This window comes from Gopherus flavomarginatus, chromosome 3 (assembly GCF_025201925.1).
Source record: "Gopherus flavomarginatus isolate rGopFla2 chromosome 3, rGopFla2.mat.asm, whole genome shotgun sequence".
Lineage (NCBI taxonomy): Eukaryota > Metazoa > Chordata > Testudines > Testudinidae > Gopherus > Gopherus flavomarginatus.
The window spans coordinates 279,438,342-279,451,576 of NC_066619.1; the positions used below are offsets into that span (position 1 = coordinate 279,438,342).

Sequence of the window (13,235 nt, forward strand, 5' to 3'; positions counted from 1 at the left end):
TGTTGGTTCCGCGAGACAGGGGGTTAGAGTTGTGGAGGGATGATATCTACTGTTACTCCAGCCCCTTTCCCACACATGTGCACCTGAACTAGCAAGGCAGGTTCAAAGAAAACAGAGTTAAAGAATAAAAGCATTACCCTGTCTGCATCAGAGAGACACGGTAGATGACGAATCAGCTGGAGCACCCGGGTGTGATGGAAGTCGGACATGTTTTCCCTAATGTACTCATAAACCTTGTCCTCAGCAAACCCCATCTTTGCTTCGCACCTAGGAGCAAGAAGATCAATTTAGAAAAAAAAACCCAACCACACAGCTGTTATTAGTTAACTTTTATATTGCAGGTTGGCCCACTGTGCAAGGCACTGTACAAACACAGGAAAAACAAATGGTCCCTACCAAAAAGAGCTTACAGCCTCATAATAATAATAGGAGCTGCTCAGAATTTTTATTGAAAAAATCCTATGAAAAATGAAAATTTTCTATTAAAACTGTGCATCAAACACAGGGATCGGCAACGTTTGGCACACGGCTCATCAGACAAAGCTCCTGGTGGGCCGGGCTGGTTTGTTTACCTGCCGTGTCTGCAGGTTCGACCAATCACAGCTCCCACTGCTCTAGGCCAATGGGGGCTGCAGGAAACATGGCCAGCACATCCCTCAGCTTGCACGTGAATTGCTTGATTTTTCTATCGCAGGTTTTTGTGTGTGTGTGTGTGTGGGCGGGGGGAATATCATTTGAGGTTTGCTGTGTTTTTTAAAAGGGCATGTGACAAACGTTTAGCATCCGACATCATCTTCGCACCCCTTTTTCACAGAAACTACAGTGCTTTGAGCACGCTGAAACTGACAGGGGTGAGCTCTTGGCTGAATTACTGTAGAAAGCTGAAACTCCATTTCCTGTTACTAAGCAACTCCTTTGATCAAAGCTACTTGCTTTTCTTTCATCACACCGTGGCTATGTACGCACTACAGCTTAAGTTGACATAAATTATGTCCCTCAAGGGTGTGAATTAGCTACCCTCATCATTTATGACGACATAAGTGCAGGTGTGGACAGTTCTATGTCCATGGCAGAGCTTCTCCTGCCAACATAGCTACCATCACTCGTGTGCGCGGGGGGGTGGGGAGAGGAGGATATGCAGGCCTGCCTGTAAAGGCCTATACAACTTAAGTGTATTTTTATCCTTTCGCTAGTTATAGGATAGAGGTGTAAAACAAAGAATCAAAATCACAGTCCGCCTGTGTATGGGCCTTCTCTCACTAGGATAGTCTGAGGCCTTGTCCTTTGGCTAAGCAGCAGGGGCAGCCATAAACTGGGAAGCCCAAGGTCCCATCCTCACATTCCAAACCAGTCACACTGAAATAAGGTGGTATTGGGCTGTTAGGAAGATGATCCTGTCCTGATAGTGCCTATCACGACCAGATAAAGGAAGAGATCTTAAGATGGTTAAAGAAAACAGTTTGATAGCATCCTGTCTGGCAAGAAGTCACCTCTTAATGGTTGTGGTTTCCTGGATCCCAATAGGATCAATGGTTGTGACTGTGAAACCCTCACTTCTGTATTGTTTTATCTTTATGGCCCCCACTTTTCTACTGTTAATCTGTCTGGTTCTTTAATTTTTGTTAGCTGTATAATTAATTTTGCTAGATGTAAGTTAATTAGGGTAGTGGGATATAATTGGTTAAAGAATTATGTTACACTATGTTAGGATTGGTTAGTTAAATTTCAGTAAAACGACTGGTTAAGGTATAGCTGAGACTATTACTATATAAACTGGGGTCAAACAGGAAGTGGGTGGGAAAATTGGAATCATGATTGCTGGAAACGAACCCCAATAAACATTCCATTGTTTGGACTTCTGGTTTTTTGCAGCTTGCTGTCTCCAGGACAAGAACAAAGGAAGTGGGAGGGTAGAGGGAAAGCCCTCTAAGGGGGGTTGGAGTAATTAGAGCAGCTACACTAGAGTTTACATCTGTATATTCTTTTGTGTAGCCATAGCCTCAGGAGGGTATGGCTACACTTGCAGCTGTACAGCGCTGCCGCGAGAGCATTCCTGTGGCAGCGCTTTGAAGTGTGAGTGTGGTCGTGGCACCAGCGCTGGGAGAGAGTTCTCCCAGCGCTGCAGGTACTCCACCTCACTGTGGGGATTAGCTTGCAGCGCTGGGAGCCGCGCTCCCAGCGCTGGGGCACTCTCTACACTGGAGCTTTACAGCGCTGTAACTTGCTGCGCTCAGGGAGGTGTTTTTTCACACTCCTGAGCAAGAAAGTTGCAGCGCCGTAAAGCGCCAGTGTAGCCAAGGCCCTACCATTCAGGAAACAGGCAAGGAGCATGCAGCATGATTACACTGCCCTAATGCTGCTGCTTAGGATATGTCTTCACTACTGCTTATGTTGGCAAAACTCAAGGATGTGAATATTTCACCTCACTCAGAGATCTGTTACACTGACATAAGCACTAGTGTGCCCAGCACTATATTGGCAGAGACAGAGCTTCTGCTGCTCGTGGAGGTGATGTTATTATGCCAACAGGCGACCTCGCTCCTGTTGGCAGAGTGTCTTCACCAGACATGCTGCAGCTGTATCAGTGTAGCAGCCAGGAAGGAGTGACTAGATGGATGAATCACTTCTTCAGCTGTGACTAAGTGGTCAATTAACAGCTAGCGTGGCTATGAACACTAGGGAAGCTGCCTGAGGTGACAGAGCTTTGGGGAGTAAAGAGCATAAGACAATGCAGCTGTGTGAAAGGTGCATGCAGACAAGCAGCAGCAATAGATCTAAGCAGTCTGTAGCTACTTAGTGCTGGGTCCTCAGCTGGAACCCAGGGGACAGGAAGGGAGATGTAAGCCTTGGGAGTAAAGGAGCAAGGACTACTGAGCCCAGACTGGGGCGGAAAGCCTGGTATAAAGTTCATTAGATTTAGGTTTTGTTTGGACCTTTTTGTTACGCTGAAAGGGGTGATGCTCCAAGTGACCTGGCTGGAGGACTGAGTTACAAGGATGGACAGGTCACTGAGTGGCCCAAGCTATTGCTGGCAGGGGCTGACCAAGACAGAGGGACTATTAAGCCATGCCAGCCACCCCAGAGCACACTGACCACTGGCTGGACCTCCTACATTGTCCTTCATGTCTCCTCCATTTTCCTTGACAGTCCTTCTAAGAGTAAAATAAAAGTCTGCAGGGGGCTGTTACAGCACTTTGAGATACTGGATCTTAAACTGGAAACTTAGCTTTCAGGGCAAGACTTCCAGAGGGAGCCCTGGCAAAAGACAGGCAGAGAGCACACACTCTCAGCCAGAAGGATGCCGAGGGCAGGACTCAAACCCACAGCACCTGGGTGCCAATCAGAGCAGGTCACCTCAAGGCTGGCTGCTAACAGCCTGGGCTCACAACAAAGCCCCCTGTCCTGATGCCTATGCACAAGGGACTTTCTCTGACCTTAGGAAGAGTGCTGTGTAAGCTCAATAGCTTCCCCCTCACCCCAGCAGAAGCTGGTCTAATAAAAGATACTTCCTCACCCACCTTGTTCTGCTCTGGCTCATCAATTAAGCTCAAGCCATCTTAAACTTTTACCCAGAATAACTTTACAAATATTATTTTCTGAAAAGGGTAGGGAGTGCCAGACACTCCCTGAGATCAATCCCAAGTGGGTGATTTTGAGTTAGGGAGGATCGGAACCATAGTTTAAGTAACAGTGTGTGCAAAACAAGTTATGAGAACAATAATGTTCTGATATCACATCCTCCTTTTTTTTTTAAAAAAAAAGGTGCATTGATTTATTTGTCGGGGTCCCTCGCACAGGAACCCCTTGCTCAAGGGTATGTATTGGTGGCAGTTAGCCTATGTAGCTATGGCTACACTACTATTTTAGTGTATTAGCATATCCGCTGAGCTGAAAATCACACTTGCAGCTCCAATACAGACATACACATATTAAGACTACTTGCCCCAAAGCTTAAAAGCAAAATAGACAAGACACAAAAACAAAGCATTGCTCCCATTCTTACAGATGGGGAAATGAGGCACAGAGAGAAAATGGGTAGGATTTTCAAGAGCACTTTAGTGATTTAGAAAGTCAATGGTATTCAGACTCCCAAATCACTTAGGAAAATCCCTCCCTAAGCAACATGCCCAAGAGGGGTTGTGGGTGAGCTGGAAATTGAATCTAGTGCTCTTAACCCCCAATTCAATGCTTTATTCAAAGATCACCTTGTCCTGACTCTCATACACACTGTATCCCATGGTAATCTACAGATGAACATGAATTATAAAGTTAAAAGACAGAAGTCTAGTGTAAGTGCTGTGCAGTCTGGCAACTCCTTAGAGTCTTTAAGACATTCCTGACTGTACAGTTAGAGCATTGTCATGGGTCAGTGCTTGCACTGAAGCATTCTAGGGAAATACAGGAGGAGGCCATGGCAACACACAACCAATCAGCTGTTATTTCACTTCCTCTTTTGAAACTACTAGGGAAACCCAGGAAGGCAGAATGCAAGTGCTCTGACTGGAATTTGTCTGTGGCTTTGCGGGGCTGTCACCCATCTCTTATGGGATCTCTTTTGTCCATAAGTGATCAGGATCACAGCCATGGATCTCTTTAAAAACATGGCTCTCTAAGCACATAATGCTAGGGGACTGGTTCACTACTGACAGAGAGCACAATTCATTTGGCCCTTTTGCACCTCCTTTGCCAATGCAAAGGGGTTGTGAACAAGGCAACCCCTCCCATAAATAACTCCTGTCCAGGGAGCTTCTCTATAAGGTACAGGATTGGCTCAGGGGATATTCCGGGATGTACTGCGGTCACATGTGGGGAACAAGGCACCAGTTATTCCCTGCATGCCACAAAAGCCGTAGAGCCCCTGGCAGTTCCCTGAGAACTGCCCTAGCCTACATCAGAGGTGAACTGGTCCCCAACAGTCCCGGAATCAAGGAGACCAGTCCTCTCCTCACTTCCTGAGTTGATCCAAGAATGAATTGAAGCCAGTGCACAATGCACCTTACTTACTTCCCCAACACCATCTTGAGGTTTCCCTAGTGTGCTCCAGTCCAGGATGGCCCAGCCTAATGTCATCTGAGAGCACAGCTTGAAGCTGTAATGCCACAAAAAACTCTTGCACAAAAAGGGGTGGGCTTTCTGCCTAAAGAAGGGGATACGTTTCCACAGATTTTTGCATGGGAGTGGGGGAATCTCCGCAAATTCTCACTCTGCTGCTTCAAACCTGACTGCAACAATTTTGACATATGTAGGCCCCAATCCTGCAGGAGCATAACTTTATTCAGAGTAATTAATGGGACTAAAGACGGCTGTGCAAGTGTGTTTGTGCGAGTGTGATGTAAGCGCAACCAGGTCTTCCCAAGACAAACACAGGGGTTTGTTGATAATTTGACACTTGCATCTATGACATCCAGTGCAGAGCAGTTATCTCGCCTGCAAGCCAAGGCTTTGCAATAAGTATTTGTATAAGGCAACTACATTTATTACAAGCACTTCCTCGTTCAAGTGCGAACTCTCACATCAACCCAGCAAATGACTAATCACTGCTCAAAGCCTATTTGATCTACAAGCTAGCGAGTTTAACAATCCTGGAACAGACAGTATTCTGCATAATACGAACAAAACCCAGTCAGATTATTTTATGTTCTTGTTAATTTATCTGCTTGATTCCACTGAGTCGCACTGAACTTGCCCCAGCTTTTTTCAGACTCCCCTCGGCTCAGCAGAGCGAACAAGCATTTTGCAAAACAAAGAGGGCCCACCAACTCCTTTCCGTGCTCCCTCCTTTAGCTGCGGCGGCTCCGAGCAGAGAGAAGTCATTTGCAAACCGAAGGGAGCGTCAGAGGAACTACAGAAGCCGAGAAGCCAGCCCCCGCTGCAAAATCCGGCCTCGTCCAATGACACCCGGCTTCACGGGCAGGGAGAGGGCTCGGGGGCCGCCGCTCCTTACCTGCGTGCGTGGAGCAGCAGTGGAAGAGCCCACCAGGAGCGCCAGACAGACAGACAGGCGCCCGCACGCGGCCTCTCTCGCGCACTCCCTCCCGGGGAACGTTCTAAGCCCGCCCTCTACGGGCCCCGAGCTTCAGCGCCCATTGGCCGCGCTGCCTCTCTCCAGACGTCCATCAAGCGCTTGTGTTTGCAGGCAGCTGGTGGCTTGCAGCGCTTCCGTCGGAGAAGGGCGCCTGGGGAGCTAAAGCAGGGCGGCTTGGTGCAGTGAATACACAGGAGCGGGGCTGGGGGTGCGGCTGCGAAGCCGGTGCTTGGGCACAGGACCCCCAGTAGGAAGGATGTGTTAAGTGTGTAGGGATGGACTGTCGTGGTCCGGTCCTGCTTCGGCTTTTTTCTGTCCCCAGCCGCCCTGGCTTGCTAAGCAGCCGAGCTGGGAAAACCCCTGCCGCTTTTATCCGGCTCTCGGACGAAATGGAAATTCCCAGCCGAGGGAAGTTTCCGGTCCCCCCTCCCCCCGAATTGGTTGCTTCAGCAAGGCTGCTCCTGGAGTTGGTGTCCGCACCGTAGGGACTGCCCAGCAGATACTCTGGCTAATTGTGGAGTGATGGTTGCTGCTTCCCGTTCCCAGTGCAAATGAGTTTTCACTGTAAGCCTGATTTTTTTTTAATTTTATTTGATTTTGCCTCCCCAGCCCCCAAAGTCCTCACAGAAAAGGTCAGGTCTGTTTTCAAATGGGTGGGTTAAATCTGGGACTAAGGGAAGACTTGCTACAAGAGCTGAAGGAAAGTGGACAAAGATTGGTTACTTCTGACAGCTTAAAAAGAGAGGTGACCAATGGTTCCAGCTGCCTAATCTTTTTTGCTACCATGTAGTGAAAAAGAGAAATAAATGACAGGTGAAACCGGCTTTACTGAATTTCCCTCCCTCAGGCTTAGTGCTCAGGACAAGCATTTAATTAATAACTTCAGTAATTTGACTTTAACACGGCAATGTGGGATGCAAGAGAACAGGCATTCTTTGCCCCTTCCCCCATTCCTCGGACTCTACCTTTAGCAAAGAAGGCTGTCTTTATGGTGAGCAGAGTTAAGGATGTTTAGGTGCCTTGCTTAAAAAGTACCATCTTATTTTTGCTTTTCCTTGGTTTCTAACATTGGGGAAGGTTGGTTGGTTTTGTGTGTGTGCTTTTGCTTGTGCATGCATTTAAAATATATTTTAACATATTTGAGAGGTTGTATGCACTCAAACCACTTTGTCTGCAACCCTGACTTCACCTACAGTACTAGCACTGGCCCTGGAGTTAAGCTTTGCAGGGGGCCCCAAGGGGACAAACAATGTCACTGCTGACCATCTGTGAGCATTGACTATCACGTGTTAGTGTCTGCAAGAGTTGGGGGGGCTAGCTTGGGTGTCCTGCTACTATTTCATGGCAGTAAATTATATTCTGTCCCTTTAAGCCCCATTGTTTCAGTTGGATATGTTGGTGTCACTAGGCATACATCTAGGCCTCAGTGAACCAAAGCTCCTCCATGTTGAACTCTACTTGATCTAGAAAGCTAGCAGCTGTGAAATTAAATGTGTAACAGTAAGTTATCAGTTGCAGCACAGCTCAAACCAGTATAAAGCAGTAGTGATAAGGCCTGTGCACTTTTAGCAGAAGGACAAGATAACTTGCAGAAGGAAAACTCACTAACGAGCTGCCACGGCAAAGATTACTTAATGCACCTGCGCTTACGTAACTGCTACAGGGGGAGGAGGAGGGGGGGAAGAAAGGGAAAAGCCACTTGTGTAGGGGTGCATGATTTGAGGCATTCGTCTCCTTGCACCGCTTTGAGATCTCAAATAAACTTTGTTTGCTTCTCCACCCTGGTGTGTTTGTTGCCCGGTGAAGTACACCAGGCGACGAACCGCTGTTGCTTGGCCTCAGGCACTATCTGTGCAGGCAACAGTTCTTGGTGTCCCTGGGTCCACCTCAGCCCCTAAGGGTACCCCCGCATATTACATGTACGTACATTATGGTTCATCAACCTGCAGGTATTTAGAGAATTGGAATATTTACATGTGTGAAAATCCATCTAAACAATGCCCACTAGAAGGTACTTCAATCTAGATAAGATCATACATCTAAGAGGAGCGTTTAATCACCAAAAAGCCCTGACAGCGTGAGCAAATTTGTCTGTTGAGGAAAGGAACAGGTTACTTTGAAATTCAGCTTGGCCCAGGGATAAAAAGAAAGTTGCTCTGTGTTCAAGGTCAAGAATCAACGCAGACTATGCTAAGTACAAAGAAAAACTGCTTTTGGCCCCAGCTGGCTGTGGAAAAAGGAAAATTGACAGGGGCGAACCAAAGGCAATATAAGTTACAGAACTGAGATTATATTTGCAAAGCTTAACTATCCAGTAAGATCCAACAGTGTGCCTTTGTGACCCCGGAGCCGGTGTGGCTTGGTGACACCAAAGAAGCCACAGGCAGCCGACCTGGATTGGAATCTCTGAAAGAGACGCCGCAGGAGATTCCAGGATGTAAGAGAACAGCCCTCCCAAGAGCGGAAGCATGTTGGAAATTCTGGACAAGCTGTATACAGGATAATTTCCCGTCCACCTCACCCCCTTCTCTGAACATTATACATAGAAGTGGCCAGTCTGGACATACGTGTGTGAGTACGAAAGGGGCTTAGGGCTTGGGGCATTAATGTTTTCCTGAGTGATGTGGGAGGCGTTCCCAACACTCTCCGTTGTTGTTTTATTATTTTATTAATGGAGCTTTAAAAATCCAGCTTTATGGTGTGTTTTCTTTATCTTCCCCCAACGATCCTGTAGTGTCAGCCTGATGACCTGACACGAGGGATAGACTGGTAACAGAAATTTGTCACAGTTTGGTGAGCAATTAAGAAGGGGGGAGCCCTGCAGAATTTACACCATCTATTTGTTTTACCCTTGTTATTTTACGTTTGCTTTGCTTGGTACTGTTGGTGTTATATGTTGAGAACTGCATGAGTGAAAATGAGCCCTAATAGGATAAGGAAACGCTATCTGGTTCTGGTTCGGTTCTGTTTAACCAGTTACTGTCGTTTTTCTGCTCTGTTCATTTGGATGTTAGGAGTGTGGGTGGAACTGAACCTCTCATTCGTAATTCCTCGGAGTGGAAGCCATGCGTGCGAGGAAGCTCTGAGGTCAAATTGAGATCCTTCTCTCCCGTCCCCTGTAGCGGTCAGTGTATAGAAGTGGGAAAGTCTGGCTTAAACTGTAAGTTCCTCTGCTCTGTGTAATTCTCTTTTCTGTTTAAGTGTCAGCAGAGAGATGGATGGGTCTCTGGGTAAACCCTCTAAAGGGGTTTGGATTATATGTTAAGTAAATGGCCTTTGCCCAATGGGCCATGTGTTTTTGTCCAGGTGACAAGCCTCACGAGGGAGGACTCGGGTAGTCTTGTGAGTAAGAATGTTTAAGGGAAGAGACCAGGAGGGGTGGGGGCTAGTTGAGAAGCCCACCCTCCTAGCTAAACTGGTAGTGGAACACGTTGGTGCCCATAGAAGGGACGGTTCAGCAAGAAAAGCCGGATCGGGCCCAGGCGGGCAGGCAACAGACAGAGAGATTGGAAAACAGATTGGAAAACTTTAAGGGTGTAGTGGAAGGAAGGAGTCAGTAAGTGTAAGCATGGGGATTTCAAATACCCAGGACTGACTTGGAGTGGTGAGTTAAGTTGATGAAAGTGGCTGTTGGGAGACAAGCAACTGATTTAAGGGAGAGTGAGAAGTTAACTCTGTAGTTGCTGGAGGGAACAGCAGTTGAACTTTGTAAACATGCTAAAGAAGAAAGTTCTTGGTGTCTGTGCAATGTTTGTAAATAAACTCAGGCAAAGAAATTATTGGATTGCAATCATTTGATTTGGCTATACAATTTAGTTGAATTAGCTGAAGAATTTATACAGTGTTTTGTAATTGAAAACCTGGGCTGCCTCTGAAACAAATACAAGAAAATATGGGATAATTCCTCTGTTTTGTCTGAAGTCAACAAGGGTATTTGTATATTTTAAGGGATGATTGTCTGCCCAGAAGGGGTAGGCCTCTGTTTTTTTGTCTTTCAGATAATCAGAGAAAACTCATGCCAGCTGAACAGCATTCAACATATCATGCATTTACTGGCACAATAGGAATAATTATGTTTTGTGTTCTATGTGCTGTCTTGTGGTGTTTGTCTTGTGGCCAGAATTGTTGTGTTTAATATTTTCATAGAATAGTCTAGTTTAAAATCAAACAAAAAGGTTAAATTAAAATGCAGATACTTGTTTTGTTCAACTTGGAATACAAAGTGTTTGGATAAATCAGGAGAATGTGATATACTAAAGTCTAATGCATTTCCTTAAGTAAGAAAAAGAAACTTCATTGGCCAAATTGTTAATTGCAAAAATTGTTGTTAAAATTTGCATACCAACAGTCTTTGGAAGCAAAGACATGAAAAGTTAACCCACTCCCCATATTGTACATGGGATCTTTCTGGCTACCTCAGATTTCTAGCCAGAGGGCTGGGGATGGTGGAAAGCTATTGGACTAGAGGTTGAATTGAATGAACTCCTCAAAGTGGGTGTGTTTGTTCTAGCTTGTTGCTCCAAAGTTCTGTAATAAGGTTATTTTAGTAAAAGGGTATGTGTGGCATATATTGAATAATAAGACTAATGTACTGTATAATGACAATGTGTATGAGTTCATTGTTGTGAAGAAGGTGTATAAGTGAAAAGTGGAAGTTTCCTTTGCAGGTTAAAAGAAGCCAAGAAAGGAAAAAAGACAAAGAACAGAATGAGTTAACTGGAAAAAAAAATTAATTAGCTAGCAAGCTCAGGCTATAGATAAGACACTGACTCCACTCAAGGACACTGCTCACAGTTAAGACTTGGCTAACAACAAGGAAAAGGAGGGCTCGAATTTGCCCATGCAGCTATAAGGTTTGCAAAACACTGCTAGGCACTAATGAAGTGTGTTAGGTTCTTTTCTCACTGGTAAAGAAGCGCTACCCAAAGACCCTAGCAGCCCTGCCACTCCTTGGAACCAGGAGACGGGATCAATGTAAAGGTCCACCAACGAAAGGCTGCTGTGGCTCCACGCTGGAAAGGCCCTTATTAAGTCCTGCTGACTACCAACAGCGCTGTGAAGTGCCAAAGACTAACTGCCTGTACCCATGATTCTCACTGCAAAAAGACCCCTCCACATCGGGAGAATTCTCCTACTGATGATTAGCCTATTTCTCCTTCTAGCTCCACGGTGCCTTCTGGACAGCAGGGAAAAAGTACAAGGTGAAGTGCTAGTAACCTCTCCCTTGTTCACTGACAGATCTACTGTGCCTTTGAATTTTTCTAGAAGAATCAAAATCATTACAGGGTGATGTGCTGGTAACGTCTCCCCTGCAGGATGCTGAACCATAACTTTTTCGGGGAAGAAGAAGGAACACTCACTCCACTGAAATTGCCATTAAGTCCAGGAATTCCTGACTAGAAAGGACATTAAGAACTGACCCTGGTGAAGAAACAAAGAATTATACACTGGCGGGAGGACATTTGTGGGACCCATGCTTGGGAATGTGATATTGATTGGATTTTGGGGTTTATTCTACAGGCTGCGCCCTGTGTTCTGGATAAATCCCTCAGCATATATTGCTCTCTGTAATTGGATTTTAAATAACAAGTACCCAAAGAGTTTATTCTGCCACTAGAAATTTTACCCGTATTGAAAACCATTCCAGTGACTAGTAATATAACCCCCTCCTATGCTTTTAATGTTAATGCCTTTTGAAAGTACCTGAAAATAGTTTAATAACAGATGTAATATAGTACTACACCAAGGAAAGATGGTATTGAATATAACTGAGGCTGGGAAGGCATTGCAGTGGGATCTAGTATGTTTAGGGATTTGGGATTTCCTGAATGACCAGCTGATGGCCATTCGGAGTGATCTTGAGTACCAGACTTGGCCCTCTGCCCTTACAGATGCATCAGGAATACCATCTGATCTGTGATCATGGAGACATGTGTGGACACTTCCTGGGTGGAAGTGTGGCTTCACAGGGCGGGGTGTGCGCCCTTATAGGGGATGAATGCTGTACTTATGTCCCAGAAAACACACAAGATATTAACAAGCACATCCTGTCAGCCGAACAGGCTTTTGAACACTGGAAGGCCCAGGAAAGGGAACCCACTACTTCTGATTTCCTCTGGGACTGGTTACCCAACCTGGGGAACTAGAGGAAGGCATTGTTCGCCTCCTGCACACTGGTGTGGTGTTGTGTATCGTTACTCTCCTCTTGCTTGCTTGCTGTAAAGTACTCCAGCTCCCTAAAGCTTAATCGCTTTTTGTCCTCAAAGTATGAGAAAACTCAGCCAAAAGTTTGTTGAGTATTCTCAAAGGAGGGAGTTGTTGGTGTCACTAGGCATAAATCTAGGCCTCAGTGAACCAAAGCTCCTCCATGTTGAACTCTACTTGATCTAGAAAGCTAGCAGCGGTGAAATTAAATGTGTAACAGTAAGTTATCAGTTGCAGCACAGCTCAAACCGGTCTAAAGCAGTAGTGATAAGGCCTGTGCACTTTTAGCAGAAGGACAAGATAACTTGCAGAAGGAAAACTTACTAACGAGCTGCCACGGCCAAGATTACTTAATGCACCTGCGCTTACGTAACTGCTACAGGGGGAGGAAGGAGGAGGAGGGTGGGGAGAAGAAAGAGGGAAAAAAAAAACCGTATAAAAAGGGAAAAGCCGCTTGTGTAGGGGTGCATGATTTGAGGCGTTCGTCTCTTTGCACCGCTTTGAGATCTCAAATAACCTTTGTTGGCTTCTCCACCCTGGTGTGTTTATTAGCGTGAAGTACACTGGGCAACGAACCGCTGTTGCTTGGCCTCAGGCACTATCTGTGCTGGCAACAGATACATTTTTCTTCTTCATTTCCTGCCCTAAACTGCTGTGTAGTGGTTCCACGCAGTGTTTGGTAGCTGCTGTGTTCCACCCCAGAAGTGGCTGCATTTCAGATGCAAGTGAAGTGATCTCAATATATTCCTTATCTTCCTCCCAAGGGCTTGTGTGGTTTAGCTAGTTAAGTGTGCAGGACACTTTGAGATCTGCACATGAACAGGCCTTTAATGCTGGTATTTTTGTAAGAATAGGATTGTAAACATGAAACTATGGTGGTTTCTACCTTCATACCACCTGTACAGAAAATAGCACATCCCTGATATGCTAATCTCCAACATTAGTCACTTTCTTCAAGGAAGTAAATGGTGCATTCCTGATGGATCCCTTAGAGAACAGAAAGGTC

General features: G+C 45.8%; 1 protein-coding gene across 2 annotated transcripts in view; it reads right to left on the reverse strand.

Annotated features, from left to right (window-relative positions):
* The window catches only part of MAVS (mitochondrial antiviral signaling protein), a 52,915-nt gene that overhangs the window by 15,460 nt on the left and 24,220 nt on the right, over positions 1-13,235 (reverse strand). The window contains exons 1-2 of one of the 2 annotated variants that reach the window (XM_050943351.1): positions 5,945-6,055; positions 138-267 (exon numbers count right to left, since the gene is read on the reverse strand). In XM_050943351.1, the coding sequence (XP_050799308.1) occupies positions 138-254 (117 nt within the window). In that variant the 5' untranslated portion in view covers positions 255-267; positions 5,945-6,055. Of the gene's footprint in view, positions 1-137; positions 268-5,944; positions 6,056-13,235 lie in introns of those variants that run through there. The other variant, XM_050943350.1, reaches the window with a different exon arrangement.